The following is a 19,750-nucleotide window of genomic DNA, read 5'->3' on the forward strand; positions in this document are numbered from 1 at the left end:
GGTGAGTTTATAGGGACATGGGAGGCACATGGCCAGCCTACCATGAGTGCCATTCTCCTAAGAGAGTGGATCCAATATGTCCTGGGGTTAGGAAGCTTCATTTCCCCACGCTTGGTCACTCTGTGCCCATGTAAATTCACCTTCTCTAGATGTCCAGTGTTTTCTAAAGCAAGGCTTGAACAAGTTGACTAGCAAGCTTATTTTAGGCTTTATAATCATGAATCCTTGAAGTGACCAAACCATACAAATCAAGGATAACATCTAAAATAGCACATTATTCTGACACTGTTTGTTTATAGTCCATTACAGTGCAAAGCTGTCATTGATGTTCATGGGATAATCCAGAGAGAGAGAAAGAGTTCTGTAGTCAGGCTACTAGTATTTCTTTCCATATTTACATCCAAACCACTTCTTTCAAATGTCTTGTGTATTCTTGTATATTCCTGCAAAAACACATTGTATTCCTGCAAAAACACATTAAGCAAGCCCATGGCCACTCCCATGAATTTTATCAGTTTGATCATGTTCTTACGATTCTTTACATTTTCAGGTTACAACACTAAGAAGGTTTTTAATTCATTTTCTAGAGAGTCTTTTCTAAAGCAGATGGCTTTGAAGTAAGGATACACTGAGCAATACAAAGTCACTTCAAAAAGGGAGAAAAGTGTAGAGGTTGAAGAGGCAGAGTTTTGTTCAGAGCAAAGGAACTGGAGATGAGCTAAGAGTGGCAAGAAAGAGAGTAGGCATTGCTAGCCAGAGTCTGTCTCTTGAGGATAAAAATTGTAGACAGATCTTAGCAAATGGGATCTCAAGAAGTATCTGTCCCAAGGTTTTCCCTTCAAGAAAAGTGAGTTGTTAGCTCTGTTTACAGATAAAACAAATATAATGTAAGAGATTAAAAGGCTCATTGAAATTACACAACTCTGCGAAGACATGGATTCGAGTAAATGGTGAACAGTGAGGCGCATTGTCTGGCCAGAGGCATAGCATAAGGTGGTGAGCAGTTGATGAAATTGCCCAAGAGGGAGGAAAAATGAGACAAATATACCTTTAAAAGGGAGGCAGAAGGGTTAAAGGAACAGTCAGCAGAGCCTTTTAAAGGGATGGCATGGGAAAGTAGAATTGCAGAGTGGATAGAACTAGGAGAACTTGGAAGCCCTGTGACCAAATAGCACCTTACCAGTGCAATATATTCATTGAAATCCTAAAGCTATTCCCCTTGCCTACTGGGACCTCAAGCCGGCAGAAAGCAGGACTTGTGTCCAGAGTAAATTCTTGAATATCTGCCATGAGGAGAGTACCAGGTGCAGCAAATTCTCATCTTTGGTTGGAGTCTGTGATGAAATACTACTTTCCTTTAATACTAGGGACAATCATACATGTTAAAAGAATATAGAAACCATCAGGGTTGGTACCAGAAAGAGAATTTCTTGGTAGGTTATAGTAGCTGGTCCAAAAAACCTAAATCCCTTTCCAGAAATTGATCTCTTTTTCTTTTCTTTTAATTGTCTTTTCATTGAGGATTATTGTCACTGCTTCCCTGCATCTCTGACTCATACCCACTGAAGGCCAGTGGACCTTTCTAGTCATTGTGTCAACCAAAATTTGACCCTAGGTGTGTCTAAATGTCACTCGGGGAGCATTGTTTTTTTTTGGGGGGGATCAGAACAGATTTATCCAGACTGGGCCATTCAGAAAACACCTTGGTAATAAAAAAGCAAGGGGTAAATAAAAAGAGTAAAACATAGATGAGGCTAAATATCCCAACTTAAAAAAGAATGCTTGTAATTTCCTATGGTCTAGTATGCTTCCACATGGCATTTCTTCCCTGTTGGGAGCAGACTAAGTGAAGGCAGGTAAGTGTTGACTCTTAAATAGTAGCTTGTTATAGTTCTGGTTTCCTATCCCAGGATCTCTCCCAAGGCAACTGTACCCCAGGAAGCCTTAGCTGCCAGGTTAAATCAGTCATTATCCTTGTATTAAATCTTAGCACAAAACTACCCTGATATTTATATTGTTAAAACACAGAGTCTCTTTAGAGTCTTTCTTTTACAGAAAGTACTGTTTTTGCCTTTTTTTCTATGAGTTTGACCTCATCCAACTTCTTCATCTATATCATCAAGCCTCAGAGCTACATATTCACAGTTAACCAGGATCCTCCAAAGATTGCTTTTTATGAATAAGGTGTTGTAAATGTTACAAACCTTTGCTTCAGTGATATAGACCAACTGCTCCTTCTGTTCCTGTATGTTTTAGATGCTCTTGCAGTTGTTATAGAGGTGGCCAACCACGCCAATGACACCATGAAGCAAGGGGTGAGTGTCTTGATTTTGGTGGATGGTGTACTGTTGGACCTGGGAATGTGAGATTTCATGTGCTCTACATCTCTTTTTGTAGGACAACTTCCAGAAGCTTATGCAAATCCAGTATAGCTTAAATGGACACCATGAAATAGTGCAGCCTGGAAGGGTAAGTGCTTTAGACTGTCTTTTGCAAATTTAATACTATGTGTTTAAGCACCATTTGTAACTATTTTTCATCTCATTTATGAAAATAGGCTTATTTGTTATTGTTATTCTTCACTCACCCAGTTTAGATCAAAGAAGTTGATTCTATCCATTCAAATCATTCATGATTTAAGTTACTCTGACAAGAAGTCCAGCTCAATTAGGAGAATGGCAAGGGATTCCACAAAGTATCTGATTAAATAGGATCATTTTATTGTGTCATACTAGCTGACCTCGCACAGCTTTAAAGACAGTTTCATTTAAAATCTTTAATGTAATAGGGAATTGTGAAGGGAAGGAGAAAATTGGTATTTCGGTGCTCCTCAGAGAGCACTATAGTGGCCTATGAAATGACTTCAGGAAAATTATAAAACGCAGTTGTCAGGATGTTGGCTGTGCTTCAGGATCAAGTACACGCTTGGTTAATTACATTTCAGACCACATTGCACCCCTGGGGCCAGTATTGGATTTATGAAACTCTCTGGCTTGTCCAATTCTGAAATGACTTACAGGCTTTAAAAAGAAACCATGATTATAAAAAAGGTCACAAATCCACCACCCAGCCCCCCATAAAAATATTCTGGGGAAAGGAAATTATATGAAAATGCATATTGCAATTGTGTTACGATAGTAGGACTAAATGGACATTTGCTTGGGTTAATCAGGTTTTTATCAAAGAAGGAACTCTGATGAAGCTTTCTCGGAAAGTCATGCAGCCTGGAATGTTTTTCCTGGTAAGTGGTGATGTAAGATTGTGATGTACCCAAGGCAGGGGTAATTGCTTAATAGAAGAAGACATTTGTTAATAACACAAGCTTAGCACGTTCAAATAGCAGTTTTAGTGGGATTTTTGACTGGCTGTATCGCCTATTTGCATTGCTAGTATAGGAAAAAGCCTTCTCTGATACTTAATCAGAAAATTATTTCCTTTTTGAGTTTAATTTATTTCACTTCTAGATGAAAAATTAATTGCAAGAATTAATTCAATCAAACAGGCAGATTGTGGTGTGTTGTGGGTGAGACTTAGATTTCAGAAAACTTAAGTTCTGTTACAGAACGTGAAAGGAAGCACATTTTCTAGAAATTGCTGTTTTAATAATCTAATAAAATATTCTAGGTGGTTCTAGTTTATATAAACAACATAAATGTTTTATTCAGACAGTTATTAACAAAGAGGTAATGTTTCTTTTATTCTTGTATCTCATCAATGTCTCTGTAGCTGATCTTTGTTTCTTTATTGGGAAATGTTTCTACTTTCAGTTTAATGATGCCCTATTATATACAACACCGGTGCAGTCTGGGATGTATAAACTGAACAACATGCTCTCATTGGCTGGAATGAAGGTCTGTGCATCTGTCAGAAGATTTTTTTAGCCCAACTATATTTAGAGAAAAATCTCCATGATAATTATCTTTCTCACATTCTTAACTTTTCTCTCTCCCGTATGTTACTGTTGATGTGATAGTTTATTCATTCATGTAGTCATTTGCTCACAGATTCATAATTTATTCATAGGATATTTATTGAGAACTACTATAAACAAAGCATATTAGTAGGCTTGAAAAATACACTGATGCATTAAAGTATGATTTTTTTGTGTGCCTACTCTTTCCCAATCCCCCTAGGAGCTTAGCAATTAGTTTGAAAGATAATATACTATAAATACCTATAAGATAATATACTATAAATATACTATATACTATATATACCTATACTATGAAAGATAATATACTATAAATACCTATAAGATAACATACTATAAATATACTATATACTATAAATACCTATACCTATAATATACTATAAATACCTATACTATGAATACCTATAAAATAGACAGTAGTGGGGCCTCCCCTGGTGGCGCAGGCAGTTGAGCGCTGCGCTGTGAAGCTGTCCGCAGCCTCTGCAGTGCCGGTTCGATCCCGGCTGGCTGGCGAGGGTCCCACATGGCACAGCAGACCTCTCCTGTCACGCCCGCTGCTCCCCCTCAGCAGTGTATTTCGTCAGTCTGCCTGTTCTGTTCCCCACTCTGTCTCTGGTGAATCCTCTCACCCTCCCGCGCATCTGGCTTGTACCCCAGTTCTTGTATAAATAAATAAATAAATCTTTAAAAAAATAGACAGCTGTATCACTATAAAGGAATAAGTTTGGGAGAGTTTGTAAAATAAAGAATGTGTAACTTTCATGGGACATGGTAGAGGGATTGCTGGCAGCTGGGAAAGAGAATTGTGAAAGTCTTTTTGGAGGAAGAACCAAGAGCTTTCATAGGCGGGCCACATCTGGCCATGGTCATAGGTGGGCCACATCTGGCCATGGTCACAGGTGGCAAGGCACTTAAGTTAGAGAACTTAAGCAAAGGTAGGAAAATTGGACCTGTATTTGGGTATTTAAATTCCTCAGGAGCACAGAGGAGATCAGGGAGACTAGAGGTAGATAAAGCTGGATAGAGAGGTTGGTTGTGGATGTTAACTGGGGTCATAGAGCACTTTCAACTATGCTTCAGAGATGAGATTTTCAAAAGGATGAATTTGCTCAAATTGTTTTACTTTCTTTCAGGTCAGAAAACCCACCCAAGAAGCATATCAGAATGAACTAAAGATTGAAAGTGTAGAACGATCCTTCATCCTCTCTGCTAGGTAATCGTTAAAAATATATATGAATGAATGTTTACTAAAAGTACCAAGGCAGACATCACTATTTGGTTAAATATTCACCAAATATTTATCACCAAATATTCATATTTGGTTAATTACTAGATTTCCTCACTCTCTCCTCCCTACCACACCCCCCTCTCCCCACGCACACACACTTATTTTCTTCCCAAGACCATTCAGTTTACTTTTGCTTTACCATGCAGGGAGAATAGCTGAGAGCTAATATAATAGCATGTTAGAAGCACAAAGATAAAGATGTTCCTTTGAATAATAATGCTGAAAAGTACTTTACTGATCTTTTTTTTTTAAAAAGATTTATTTATTTATGCATACAAGAACGGGTGTACAGGCCAGAGGTGAGGATTCACCAGAGACAGCGGGGAGCAGAACAGGCAGACTGAAATACACTGCTGAGGGGAGCAGCGGGTGAGACAGGAGAGGTCCGCTGCGCCATGTGGGTTGCTCCTTGGCCAGGGATCGAACTCATGCTGTGGTGGCTGTGGATAGCTTCATAGGTTGCGTCTTAACCCCATGCCACTAGGGAAGCCCCCTCTTTACTGATCATTTTTTAAGTGAATGTTTCAAATATTTTTATACTGGCACATAATATTTTTAAAAAGACCCAGTGCCTTATAGTTTATTGGGAAGTTTATACATAACTTCGAAAGGTCATAACAATCTGCAAGGTAGGTGTCACATGATATTAATATTGAAGAAGTTAATTAAGTTGCAGAAAAATTGAGTTGCCATCATAAGGATACATAACTGGCAAAGCCAGGAAATTAATAGAATTTTTTGCTGTTAAATGGTATCTATTATGGTATCTATTATGATACCATGTTGCCTCAAACTAGAACCTGCAGTGACTTATGTTTAAATCAAAGCAGGTTGGGCCTCCCCTGGTGGCGCAGTGGTTGGGCGCTGGGCTGCAAAGCTGCCCACAGCCTCTGCAGTGCTGGTTCAATCCCCGGCTGCCGGCGAGGGTCCCACATGGTGCGCAGACCTCTCCTGCCACCCGCTGCTCCCCTCAGCAATGTATTTCATCGGTCTGCCTGTTCTGTTCCCCACTCTGGCTCTGGTGAATTCTCTCATCCTCGCACGCTTCTGACTGTACCCAGTGCTTGTATAAATAAATAAATAAATCTTCAAAAACAAACAAACAAATAAATAAATAAATAAAAGCATGTTACATAGGGCCTCCCTGGTGGCCCAAGGTGTTAAATCTCAGCACTGTGAAGCTATCCACAGCCACTGCAGCACAAGTTCGATCCCTGTCCAGGGACCTAACCCACATGACACAGCAGACCTCTCCTGTCTCACTCGCTGCCCCCCTCAGCAATGTATTTCAGTCAATCTGCCTCTTCTTTTCCTCACTTCTATCCCTGATGACTCCTCTCCCCCCCTCCCCGCCCCCAACCACACCTCTTGCCTCTACCCCAGTTCTTGTATAAATAAATAAAAATAAATAAAATAAAATAAAACACAAAGTGTATTGCATCATGTAAATTAAGTGTTAAGGAAAGCTGGTTGTGGAGGGCTCATAGACACACATTAGTGAGATCTTGGCCCAGTGACAGAAATGGATATCTGATCAGAATTGACTGGTGAAGGGAGACGCCAACAGCCATAGTATGTGCCCCTTCTGTATCTGGACTGTGAGTCTGGGGAGCTTTCACATCTAACCTTTGCTGTAACAAAGATAGTAGCAAATACTTTTCATTGCCATGCTTGTCCCAGTAAATGCTCCCAGCAACCTTTTAAGTTAAGCTACCATTTTATGGTAAGAAAAGCCACCCAGCTATTAAGTAGCAGAGTTGGGATTTGAACCCAGGCTACTTCCAGCTGTGTCCATAATCACTAAAATCAACTAGGATCTTAGTAATTCTGGATTCATAACAGACCTTTGTGTAAGGTACAACACTAAATACTTATGCTTCTTTACTCTTTTAATTCCCATCCTGACTTGTGGGATAAGTATTATCTTGACCTTCCAGGTAAGAAAAATGGAGACACCGAGTAGTATAACACTATGTCCAAGGTTACATGACTATTAGTAGCACATCTGGCACTGGAATTCTTGTTTTTAACCATTATAATGTTGTATTTGTTCATGGATAAATGTCTGGCTTCCCAAGATTAGGGGACCACAAGAGCAGCTAGCTGGAATGGTCTCTGAAATGAAATAGCCACTGTTACCTGATACCAGATCTCAGCATAACAGGGGAAGACAAATCCCCATGTTCAGGACTTGTCAGATACTTTCCAGCAAGTAAATCTCCTGACAAGTCCTGAACATGGGGATTTGTCTTCCCTTGTTATGCTGAGGTCTGGTATCACTGCTGTGCTTAAACCCTTGCTCCACCAGGGAGGCCCAGATTGGCACTTTTCAAAGAACATCTGGTTGCTGTGTGAAGAATGATTTGCAAGGGGAAGTAAAGGAGTTGACTCATTGAAAATAGGGGATGAGAGAGGGGGCATTAAGAAAAAGCCCTCTTCTTATGCAATGTGTTAGGTGGTGGTGCTATTAGGTAAGCTGCTCCTTACCTAGTGTTCCTGATCATGGTGGTTCACTAGGAATGTGAGATATCTATGAATCATCAAAATGGAGCCATCAAAGAGGTAGCTTGTGTAAGGATCTGGATATCAGAAGCAATCTTGGACTAGAACATATATTTGGGAGTCACCAGCCTAGATGTAACAAAAGCCAGGGGACTGAATGAGTGTGCACAGATAGCCTGCAGAGTCACCTTTCAAACTCCTATTGTTCTTTAGATTCTTAGTCATAATCTGTGCAAAGCCATCTCTGCTACCTAATGTTGTTTACTAGCCTTTATTATATCATGTGCAATTACTTGTTTTTGTGCTTCACCTCAATTAGCTGTGAGCTCTTACAAGTGAGATTTTATTGTGCTCATAGCTGAATGGGCTTTAGAGGGCTCCCAGTAAATGTTACTTAAATCATTTGAATTAAAGTGACCTGTGAAAGGGAGCAGCATCTGACAGCAAACACAAATAGCAAGTGGTGTGCCAATGGTGACACACCAGAAATACCTTCTATTGGAAGGCCTTTCCCCTTCAATATGTGTCCCACTCAATGGGAAAGTGGTGCTTATTTTATACAAGCTTGCTTTTCATAAAGTTAGTCTACAAGTTATTTTCCATAAAGGAAAAAGAAATACTTGGTTTAACTGTTTTTTCGATCTGAGGTAGCTGCTAATTTTTCTGCTAACCATGTTAGAAAAGGAGATCTAGGAAGTCTCCACTCAATGCTGCAGGCAGATGTGTGTGGTCTGGGAGAAATGCTTTATCAAGAGCTGGCAACATTGTTTGGCAGAATCCCACATAAGAGAGCCAGGAATGATTAAATGGAAGAACAGCTTATGTGACATGATTTGCACAGTCAAATCACATTCCATGTGCTCCCAGGGCTCCAGAAAAATCAGTAATTCTCAAATTAGCCATCTGCCTCTATGCTTTCTGTTACCTCTTCTTGTGAAAAGTGGGGAGAAGAGAGTGTTGTGTTTTATGAGTGTTTAGTGGGTGCCTGAACATATGTTCTTATAGTATACTTCTTCAGAGAACATGAATAGAGGTCAGAGATGACAGGGTGGTGAAGGGTTCAGTCTTTCTCCCCACTTTGGTTTGATACCAATTCATCATTTAGTATCTACTGCAAATTATCTAACATTTCAAATCCTTAGTTTCCTTATCTGTAAGCGCTGATGGTTAGTGGTGATGTTGGGATTTGGGGGGAGGTGTGTTTCAACAAAGCAGAACGAGAATGCCTTTTTCTGTACAGGCTGTTCACCTGTTTGGCCCTTTTCCATCTAGGTTTGAATCAGATAGCTCTTAATGAACTGAGGGTAGAAACAGAATGTGGTAAATGAATAGGTGGAGGAGTTCTGGTGATAATTGCAGACTATTTCTCTTATCAACCACTCCTTATACATCTGTTATGACACCAAAAATATATTCCTTTACCCTTTTAGTCATCTGAAAATAATTACATTTCAGTAATATTAATGTGTATTTGAAACTTCATTCCTTGGAATATTTTTAAACTCTGGGATTATGTCCCTGGAATCTCCTTGGTTACATAAATAATCATAATTAATTGAGTGTATAGCATTTCAACCAAACCAAAATACTTTCATATATAGGAGACTCTGAAAGCCATCCGAGGTAAAGCAGCACTTCAGGAAAGGAAAAAAGCACTGTGGTTGCTAGTGATACAATGACATGTGTTCTCTGATGTCCCTCTGATTGTTTGCGCACATAAACCTCAGACTGGCTGCCTGTGGCCAGCCTTCTTGGAGGGTGGGGGACTCTGTTGCCATGGAAGAAAGAAAAGAAAAGATATGGAATAAAAGCTGACATCTGGTTGATGGAACCTTCTTTTGCCCCCAACAGTTCTGCCACAGAGAGGGATGAATGGCTGGAAGCAATCTCCAGATCAATAGAAGAGTATGCCAAGAAAAGAATCACATTCTGTCCTACTCGGAGTCTTGAGGAGGTATTGTCTTTTCCTGATTTCATTTTCAGAGTGCTTCAGTTTTTACCATTAGGAGACTTTTCCCAGGGGTTTAGGAAAGCAATATATGTTTCACAAAGGACTGAAGGTAAGTACATAATTTCAGAACTAAATATCTTATTAAGGTCTAACTATAATTCTAGGGTAGCATAGAGTGTATCATATTTTTTCTAGTCATAAAAACCTCATTGTAGAAAATTTAGAAATTAGAAAATACAATATAGCTTAACGAAGAAACTAATGAGGATGTGTGCATGGAGTGTGTCAGTGTGCATGGAGATAATCAGAAGCCCTTCTTCTTCCACAGGCAGACTCAGAAAATAAAGAGGAAGTTAGTCCTCTTGGATCAAAGGCTCCCATCTGGATTCCTGATACCAGAGCCACAATGTGTATGATCTGCACAAGTGAATTTACTCTGACCTGGAGGCGACATCACTGCCGGGCCTGTGGAAAGGTTGGAGGAGATAACACCCATCTCCATTGCCATATTAAAAATCCCCGGCTGCACCTTTTGTAGCATCTCTTAAACCATTGTAGGAAAACAAACCAAGATACTGAGGCTTAGTGGTGTTTTCTCTAAATATTTAGGCAGCAATCTTTTTTTTTTTAATAATAAATTTTATTTTTATATTCCCCATATAATTGCAACCCCCCCATTCTGACCCCAATCCCTCCCCTCCCGCCCCCCACCCCCCAAAAAAGTGTCTCTGGTTCATAGTTTTCCGTTGATTTTGATTTTCACTTTCTTATAGTTATTCATTTTCCTGGTCCCTCACTTAAGTTTTCTAGATTCCTGCTATGAGTGAGACCATCCGGTATTTTTCTTTCTGGCTTATTTCGCTGAGCATGATCCCTTCCAGCGCCATCCATGTTGCTGCAAATTGCATGTGTTTATCTTTTTTGAATGCTGAGTTATATTCCATGGTATATATGTACCATATCTTCTTGATCCAGTCATCTATTTTTGGGCATCTGGGTTGTTTCCAAAGCTTAGCTATTGTAAATAGTGCTGCTATAAACATAGGGGTGCAGGTGCTCTTTGGAATTGATGTTTCTGTGTCCTTTGGGTAAATACCTAGGAGTGGAATTGCTGGATCCTATGGAAGCTCTATGTTTAGTAGGTCCAGAAATCTCCACACAGCTCTCCATAGTGGTTGGACCAGTTTGCACTCCCACCAACATGCAGAAGAGTTCCTTTTTCTCCCCACCCTCGCCAACATTTGTTGTTGCTAGTTTTTTTAATATGAGGCAGCAATCTTGTTAGGGAAGTTACCCTCTCCTACCTCTGGGCTACTTTAGAATGCCAGTAATAGACACTTTTCATTTTTAAAATACCCAAGAAATTCACAATAACCAGACCCCCACATTCATAGCTAATTATTTAAACTCTATCTAAATGCTGAGTATTTCATAAGCAGGACATTCAGAGTGGAAGTTCTCCCTAGTGATGTTTCTAAGTCTAATCACCTCATTAGTAAAGTGAGCATCGTGACAATGACATGAGAGTTATGGTAAAGATTAAACTAGTGCATGTAGAGAGTGGTCAGCACAGGGCCACACACCTCATCTAGACCAGCTGCCTGGTCGCCTCAGTTGTGAGGATACCAGCGATGACCTTGATGATAAATATAGAGGATGATAAATATAGAGCATGCCAGACACTGTTCCAAACATTTGCACATTTTAACTCCTTTTATATATTATTTTATGTAATAAGCACTCAGTAATAATCTGTGACCTTTTCATCTTCAAGTGTAGTTTTGTGAATTCACTTCCTGCCTAAACTCCATGGCTTTTACTGAAATTCAGTGACTGAAAAAAGGTTTGAAATAGAGACAGCTCTATACTTGTAATATAGCTCATGTTTTGGATACCAAGGTTATTCTAAATGAAATAATCCCAATGTGTTTTCAGATTGTATGTCAAGCTTGTTCATCAAATAAGTATGGCTTAGATTACCTGAAAAATCAACCAGCAAGAGTGTGTGAACATTGTTACCAAGAACTGCAGAAATTAGGTAATATATCAGTAAATATTTAACTGAAAATCCCTTTATTCTCTACATGCTAAATGTAGAACTGTAATCACAGGGTGAAGTGCTTAAAACAGTTACAAGGGAATTTTAATTTTCAGTGATTTAAAGTTTTCTATTTTCACAGCAGTGTGCTCACAACAAATTATTTTTATGTATCTGAAAAATTATTCTCTTTGAAAATCTAGGTGGTGGTTTATTATTATAATTTTGGTCAGTTGGACTTATTTTTTAAAATATTTATTTATTTATTTACTTATGCATATAAGAACTGGGGTATAGGCCAGCAGTGGGGGGCGGGGGGTGAGAGGATTCACCAGCAACAGAGTGGGGAGCAGAACAGGCGGATCCACTGACATACACTGCTGAGGGGAGCAGCGGGCGAGACAGGAGAGGTCTGCTGCGCCGTATGGGTTAGCTCCCTGGCTGGGGATTGAACTAATGTTGCCGTGGCTGGTGATGGCTTGATAGCACTGTGTCTCTAATCCCTGTGCTACCAGGGAGGCCCCAGTTGGACTTATTAAGTGAGGTTTTATTATACAACTAAACTAATTTATGTACAAGAAAATAGAAAATAATGTATCTGCCTACTTATCACTCAAAGATATTCATCCTTATAGTTTAGAGGAATGCAGCTAGCTGGGCTGCTCAGGTCTGTATTTTGGGATAAGATTAATTAAATTTCTGAAGGCCATCCGGATATAAATTTTTAAAAGATTAGCCGTTTGTTATTGGCTATACATTTCCCAGGAAAATACATCCTTTGCCAGCCTTTATGTTGCTCCCTCTGTTCTAAGGTTATATAATGTAGCTGCAACACTCACAATTCATCTTTCTGGCCTCCTTACTCTTCATCCACACCCACTTGCTCTTTAAATCTTGTCAAATTTATCTTTGAAAGTCTGTCCTTTTCCTGATTTCTTTATCTCTGACTTATTCAGTCCTTTATAGCCTAACATTTTATAATTTCCTAACTTTATTTTCTGCACAAGTCTTTCCTTCTTGCTACTGCCACATTTATTTTTCTAAATTCATTCTGCTCATTTCATTCCTATCCCAAAAAGTCTTCGATTTCCATCCCTAAACAAAAGCCCTTGGAGCCAGTCTTTTCTTCTCCCAGCCTTGTTATTCTCCTAGTAAATGATTTGTTTTTGCTTTTGCTTAAGTTGACATCTCTCTGTGGGGTGTTTTTCCTCTCTTTTTGCCTGGACACTCCTACTTTACCTTATTGGTGAACTCAAACATCTCATCATCTTCCCAACTTTCTCTGAACTTTGCAGTCCCAACAATTGCTTCCTCATTTTGTCCCATAACCCCCTTTCTAGCGCTTGTTATTACTTGGTCTGGTATCTTCAAAATAAACAATGTTATTAGATTGTTTTTTTAAGTCAGGAGGGAAGTTTTTCTTTTAAACTATTTATTTTTTAAAAAAATATTTATGCATACAAGAGCAGGGGTACAGGTCAGAGATGCGGGGGTTGAGAGGATTCACTAGGGACAAAGCCAGGAGCAGAATAGGCAGACTGACTGAAATACACTGCTGAGGGGAGCAGCGGGTAAGACAGGAGAGGTCTGCTTCACCATGTGGGTTGCTCCCTGGCCGAGCAGGCATGGAACTTGTGCTGCAGAGGCTGCAGATAGCTTCATAGTGTGGTGCTTAACCCCTTGTGCCACCAGGGAGTCCCAGGAGGGAAATTTTTTTTAATTGGCATGATGTTAGCATTTTTCACAATTCTGAAGGCATAAAAGCATAACTCTTTCATATGTTTTACATATAAAAAGTATAAAATATAGGTCATAGAAAGTCTTGCTCCCTTTCATTTTTGGTCATCCATCTTCCTTTCCCAGAGGCCCCAGTGCCATCAGTTTCTTCAATATCCTGCCATAAATATTTTATGCAACAATCTTCATTGATTTGAATTGAATTGAATTGCAGAATGCTTATCATTGGCTCTATAAGTGTACTTTATTTTTTTTTAGATCACCAGCACTCCCCTAAGATTGGATCTCCCAGAAATCACAAATCTCCTAAGATTGGCTCTCCCGGAAATCACAAATCTCCTTCAAGTGCCTTATCATCAGTCTTACATAGTATTCCATCAGGGAGGAAACAGAAAAAAATTCCAGCAGCTCTCAAAGAGGTAAGTGATTCTATTAAACTTGCAACCTGATAGAAACTAAATTATTTATATGCATATAATACATTATTTTTCTTTCATAGAGCAAGATGTTATTTCCCACTGCTATTAAGACATGGTAGTGATAGATGTGGCTGATGCCTTACAATATTGCTTGATCTCCCTTATGACCTGAGTCATTTAGAAATGGGTGTTGATGAAATGTTTGGAGACCATTTTCTCACAATGATAGAAAGATAACTTGGACACATGTGAATTTTTTTTTTAATTATTTGAGGAACCCTCCTTACCAAAGGGAAGAAGTTAATAGAATATTTTGGGTACTTTATTAGCATTTACTGGTCTGCACAATTCCTTATTTGCAGACATTTGTTGGTTATATATAGCTGGTGGCACTGATAATAGGTTTTCTTCCCTTTAAATTTAAAGGAAAAATTTAAAAAGTGGTAATAGCTTGCACACTAAGATATGCCAGTGGCATAATCCACAGACCTCACTGATATCCCCATTCCTCAAATTAAGGTGTTTCATCAGCCAGTGTCAGAGATCTGAGAGCATTCCATGTCTTTGCCTATTCTGGATATATCATCTAAGCGGAATCATGCAACTGACCTTTTGTGGTTTTTCTGGCCAGTCCCATTCTGATTAATTTACAAGTCAGTTCCACCTCTGCTAGTTTGGGGCCAGCAGAGTAGTTTTAATTTTTGTTCTCTTGGTACTATGGTGGTGTTCTATCACAGAGAGTAGAAACAGACACTCTAACAATTTGAACAAGACTACATTTCTTATGTAAAGTTGAGTGTATTCCAACATAGCAATTGAAATTATAGGAAGTGATTTATAGCCAATGTCATGAAATAGCTCTTATTAGACTTAAATTTCTATTTTCCAAGTTTCATATGAAACTAGTTAAGCCAGTTCAGTGAGTACCACTGAACTACCTCTTCTATCACTCATTTTCTGAATCTAAATCTACATTCAGAAAGTTAAAGTTCTTAATGAGTTGAAGTAGTCCCTGTGATTTTTGTCTCTCCAGGCTGATGCTACAGTTTATGAAGACAATTCTTATACTTACTCTCCTGTAAGCTCCACAACATTGATTACAAAACTCTTTATAGACTAGACTAGACTCAGCCTAGATTCTAATTGCAGTTTTCACCAAGCCAGATAATCAGGCTTTCCAGCTTCTATTTCCTTTGACTGTGGCCATTCCTTCCATTACTCCGCTGGTTCTCAAAGCATCCTCTAGACTAGCAGCATTGGCATTATCTTACGAAGAATGCAATTTCTTGGGCCTTCCTGAGGTCCACAGAATCAGAAACATTAACCAGCACTCTGGGTGATTTAAGTGTATGTTGACATTTGAGAATCACTGTTACACCCTTTGCCTTCAGTCTGGGGCAGTTAATGTATCTAGTTAAAAAGTCAACATGTTCTTTGGAAAGCTGTGTTCTTTTTGTTGTTGAATTTCAGTTGAGGTGAAATTTAAATAAGGTACAGTTAACCACTTTAATATATATAATTCAGTGGTATTTAGTGTACTCAATATTGTACAATTGCCACATTACTCTAATTTCAAAATATTCATTACTTCATAAAATCACCCTGGACCATGAAGTAATCAGTTCTATTTCTTTTTCCCCTCACTCCCTAAAAGCCATTAATCTTTAAGTTTTTGTCTGTCTGGATAGAGCATAGAAAAAGAATCATGCAATATGTGACCTTCTGTGTCTGGCTTCTTTCATCGTACACAGTGTTTTCAAGGCTCATGATATGTTGTTTCTTTTTGTCTTGAATAATATTCCATTATATGTATATACCACAATTTTCCCATTCATCTCTTGATGGACATTTGAGTTATTTTCATGTTAGGTTATTATGAAAAAGTGCTACTATATACACTGCACACAAATTTCTACATGGACATAGGTTTGGGTATATACTTAGGAATAAAATTACTTGGTCATAAAATATTTCTATTGTTTAACTTTTTGAGAAATGGGCATTGTATGTTTATTCCAGTAATGTTCAGTACTTTTAGAAATTCTTCATTTTTAGAATTATATTCAGAGACTTATATTCATTACCCTCAGTAATGGCAGACTATATTGCTTGAGTTGGGTTTGACTTTTTTATTTTTTATTTTTAAAGATTTATTTTTATTTTATTCATTAATGCATTACAAGAGCTGGGTTGTAGGCCAGAGGTGTGGGGGGTGGTATGAAAAGATTCACTAGAGACAGTGGGGAGCAGAAGAGGCAGATTGACTGAAATACACTGCTGAGGGAAGCAGTGGGCAAGACAGGAGAGGTCTGCTATGCCATGTGGGTTAGCTTCCTGGCCAGGAATTGAACTTGTGTTGCAGTGGCTGCTGATGGCTTGATAGTGCTGAGACTTAACCCCTTGTGTCACTAGGGAGACCCCTTGACTTTTTTAAACGATCCAATCACTGGAAGAAAGTTTTGAGTCAGGTGATTAAGCTGTTAGCACCAATTTATATTTTTAAAAAAGATAGTAGAGGACTCTGGATGACTGTTCAGTATTTTAATTGATCTACTTGTATGAATAGTACAAGGACAGTACTATACTGAGCAAGAATAGTAACACTTTATATAAGTACCTATGTATGTATATGTGTACATGCATGCATATACATGCATATACCAACATATGTACATAGTAGTATCCCAGCATAACTACATTTTAAGCAAAATGTCACTGAAATATTAACATTATAGTTTTTTTCTGATTAGTTGGTAGTTTTATACAGATGTATTTCTTTATATACAAATTTACTTGTACATATTCCTAACATAACATTATGTATTAAATTTTCCAATAAAAATATATAATCCCTTTCAAGAAATGTATAAGAAATTCATAGAATTCATCAAATAATACATGAATAAAAATATAAATAGACCCCACCTGTATGTTTTCTACTGCTATGTAACAAATTAGCACAAATTACAAAAAAAAAAGGCTAATTAGAACTTAACATATTGACTTAAAACTCCGTATTTTTTCTCTCAGGAGTCTAAGCACCACTTAGCAGGGGCCACTGCAGTACTGCAATCAAGGTGTTGACCAGTGTAAAGTTCTTATCTAGAGGCTGGCTAGGGAAGGGTCCAAGTTCATTCAAGTTGCTGGCAGAATTCATGTCTTTGTAGTTGTAAGACTTGAGGGCCCAGTTTCTTAACTGACTTTTGGCTGGAGATCACCTCAGCTCCTTGCCACGTGGACCTACCACTATGACTGCTAACTTCTTTAAAGTCAGCATGGGAGAAGGTCTCTAGAGCTACACTGCTAGCAAGATATGGAGTCTTACTTGATATAACAAAATCATGGGGATGCCATGGCATCACCTCCATTACATTTTATTGATTAGGAGCAAGTCACAGGGCACAAGTCACAAGCTGCCCACACTCAAAGGGGAGGTGATTGTACAGCAGTATGATTGTCCAAGGCAGGGATACATTTCAATTGCCAGATTATAATCATTAAAAGAGTACTATCTTGGGGCTCCCCTGGTGGCGCAGCGGTTGAGTGCTAGGCTGCGAAGCTGCCCGCAGCCTCTGCTTCGCAGTTTTGATCCCTGCCACTGGCAAGGGTCCCACATGGCTTGACAGACCTCTCCTACCATGCCCGCTGCTCCCCTCAGCAGTGTATTTCCTCAGTCTGCCTGTTCTGTTCCCTGCTCTGGCTCTGGTGAATTCTCTCACCCTCCTGTGCTTCTGACTGTACCCAGTGCTTGTATAAGTAAAAAAATAAATCTTTAAAAAAAAAAAAAGAACACTATTTTTTACCTGCTTTAAAAAATCAGCCTTTTTTAAAGCAAAAATAGGCTTCTTTTGGACCAAAGAATGATCTGTAAATCATCTCCATTTTCTCTTTATCTTTCTGTTGATGCCATTTTAGAAGTCTGAGACATTATTTTAGGATGGAGTTAAAAGGTTTAAGTAATTTTCCCTAACAGCCAAAAAAAGAGGAACAATCAACAACATACACAGTTCCAGAAGTGCAGCTTAAAAAAGTATTGTTGACCCTCGGAATTATTTTTCATCTCCTGACAACACAGCATGTAGGTAAAACCACAAAGAAATACATACATAAACACATGCAAGCACAGTTAAACCAGGTAAAATTTTAGAATGCTTGTTAATAGCAATATTCAATTTGTATAGCAGCAGATTTTGAAAGTATACAATTTTATTGTGAAATGTATTATTATGATTATTGCTTTTAGCACCTAATGATTAAAAGTTATTTTTTTTACTTTAAACATTTGTATAAAAATCATTAAGTCGTGTATGGGCTTTGTTTACCTAGGTATCAGCAAACACAGAAGATTCTTCTATGAGTGGCTACTTGTACAGATCAAAGGGCAATAAAAAACCTTGGAAACACTTCTGGTTTGTCATAAAAAATAAAGTGCTATATACATATGCTGCGAGTGAGGTAAGAGTAGTTTTGGGTCTTATTTTGTAATGCCAAATGGAAATATTTACAGTATTTAATTATTCCATTTGTTTTAGGTATGCTTTTTGTTTTGTTTGCTTTTGGAGAGTGGATGGTGCTACTGTGTTTGTGAAATGTGTTCTTGCATTGTACATAGAAAGTACATACACAGGGGCCTCCCCCGTGGCGCAGCGGTTGAGCGCTGGGTTGCGAAGCTGCCCGCGGCCTCTGCGGCGCCAGTTCGATCCCCAGCTGCTCCCCGGCCACCGGAGGAGGGTCCCACATGGCGCGCAGACCTCTCCTGCCGCCTGCTGCTCCCCTCAGCAGTGTACTTCGGTCCTTCTGCCTGCTCTGCTCCCTGCTCTGGCTCTGGTGAATTCTCTCACCCTCCCGCGTTTCTGACTGTACCCAGTGCATGTATAAACGAACAAGCAAACAAACAAACAAATAAATAAATAAAAAATGCCTCGATTAAAAAAAAAAAAAAGAAAGTACATACACAAAAGTGTGAGGAATTTTCCATAGAATTAAAATGCAGTTATATTTGATGTATGTGACTATACCACTTCACTAAAGGCAGAGGTCCTTAACCTTTCTGCAAAGTTGTCTTGGGTGACACTCCCTAGACTGTTCCCAGATTGTGTTGATCAGGCCATCAGCCTAAATAACATAGGCTTTGTTTGGGTTATAAATTATTTGTTTGTTCTTTGTAATGCTATCTTCTATCTGATCACCTTTTGTGCCAGCATCCTAGGGAAACCGCTGCTCTAGTGTTTGAGCTTTTTCTTAGTGGGATGGGGTAAATTACTTACCTTTCTGAGCTGTTTTCTCCATCCATAAAATGAAAGTAATATAATTATCTACTTCCCATGGTGGTCGTGGAATATAGTATAATGTGAACATGTTAAAAACACTGTCTAGCATAGTATCTGATTCATAAGGTAGGTGGGGTGGGGGCTCAGTAAATATTGTTGAATAAATGAAAAATGAAAAAGTAATAGTTATTGTTTTATGTATGTGTGTATAAAACTAGCACTATATAGATCAAGAATTTGCAAATCTGAAGTTGACATCAATTAGAAAATGCATCACCATTTGTATCTTTTAAAATTAGGACGTGGCAGCTTTGGAGAGTCAACCTTTATTAGGATTCACTGTCACTCAAGTCAAAGATGCGAATTCAGAGTCTAGAGTATTTCAGTTATTGCACAAAAGCATGTTATTTTATGTATTCAAAGCAGATGATGCTCACTCAGCTCAGAAGTAAGTAATTTAGACTTATTTTTCTTTTACAAATGAGAAGTCAAGTTGTTACTTTAAATGATTGATTTTAAAATGACTTATTTTCATGCATGAGGAAACTCAGAATTTCAATCAGAGATTCAAATTAGAAAGATTTAACATTATGCAAATTCTTCAGAAGTATTTT

At 38.6% G+C, this 19,750-nt stretch overlaps 1 protein-coding gene across 1 annotated transcript in view; it reads left to right on the plus strand.

Moving 5' to 3' along the window:
* FGD6 (FYVE, RhoGEF and PH domain containing 6) overlaps positions 1 to 19,750 on the plus strand; it is a 102,819-nt gene that overhangs the window by 76,363 nt on the left and 6,706 nt on the right. The window contains exons 10-20 of the mRNA XM_037513856.2: positions 2,257 to 2,315; positions 2,398 to 2,469; positions 3,173 to 3,241; positions 3,768 to 3,851; positions 5,065 to 5,144; positions 9,573 to 9,675; positions 10,001 to 10,147; positions 11,608 to 11,710; positions 13,706 to 13,866; positions 18,193 to 18,321; positions 19,436 to 19,584. Of these exons, the coding sequence (XP_037369753.1) occupies positions 2,257 to 2,315; positions 2,398 to 2,469; positions 3,173 to 3,241; positions 3,768 to 3,851; positions 5,065 to 5,144; positions 9,573 to 9,675; positions 10,001 to 10,147; positions 11,608 to 11,710; positions 13,706 to 13,866; positions 18,193 to 18,321; positions 19,436 to 19,584 (1,156 nt within the window). The remainder of the gene's footprint in view (positions 1 to 2,256; positions 2,316 to 2,397; positions 2,470 to 3,172; positions 3,242 to 3,767; positions 3,852 to 5,064; positions 5,145 to 9,572; positions 9,676 to 10,000; positions 10,148 to 11,607; positions 11,711 to 13,705; positions 13,867 to 18,192; positions 18,322 to 19,435; positions 19,585 to 19,750) is intronic.

Source organism: Talpa occidentalis, unplaced genomic scaffold (assembly GCF_014898055.3).
Source record: "Talpa occidentalis isolate TD23 unplaced genomic scaffold, MPIMG_talOcc4v2.1 talOcc4.16, whole genome shotgun sequence".
Classification (NCBI taxonomy): domain Eukaryota; kingdom Metazoa; phylum Chordata; class Mammalia; order Eulipotyphla; family Talpidae; genus Talpa; species Talpa occidentalis.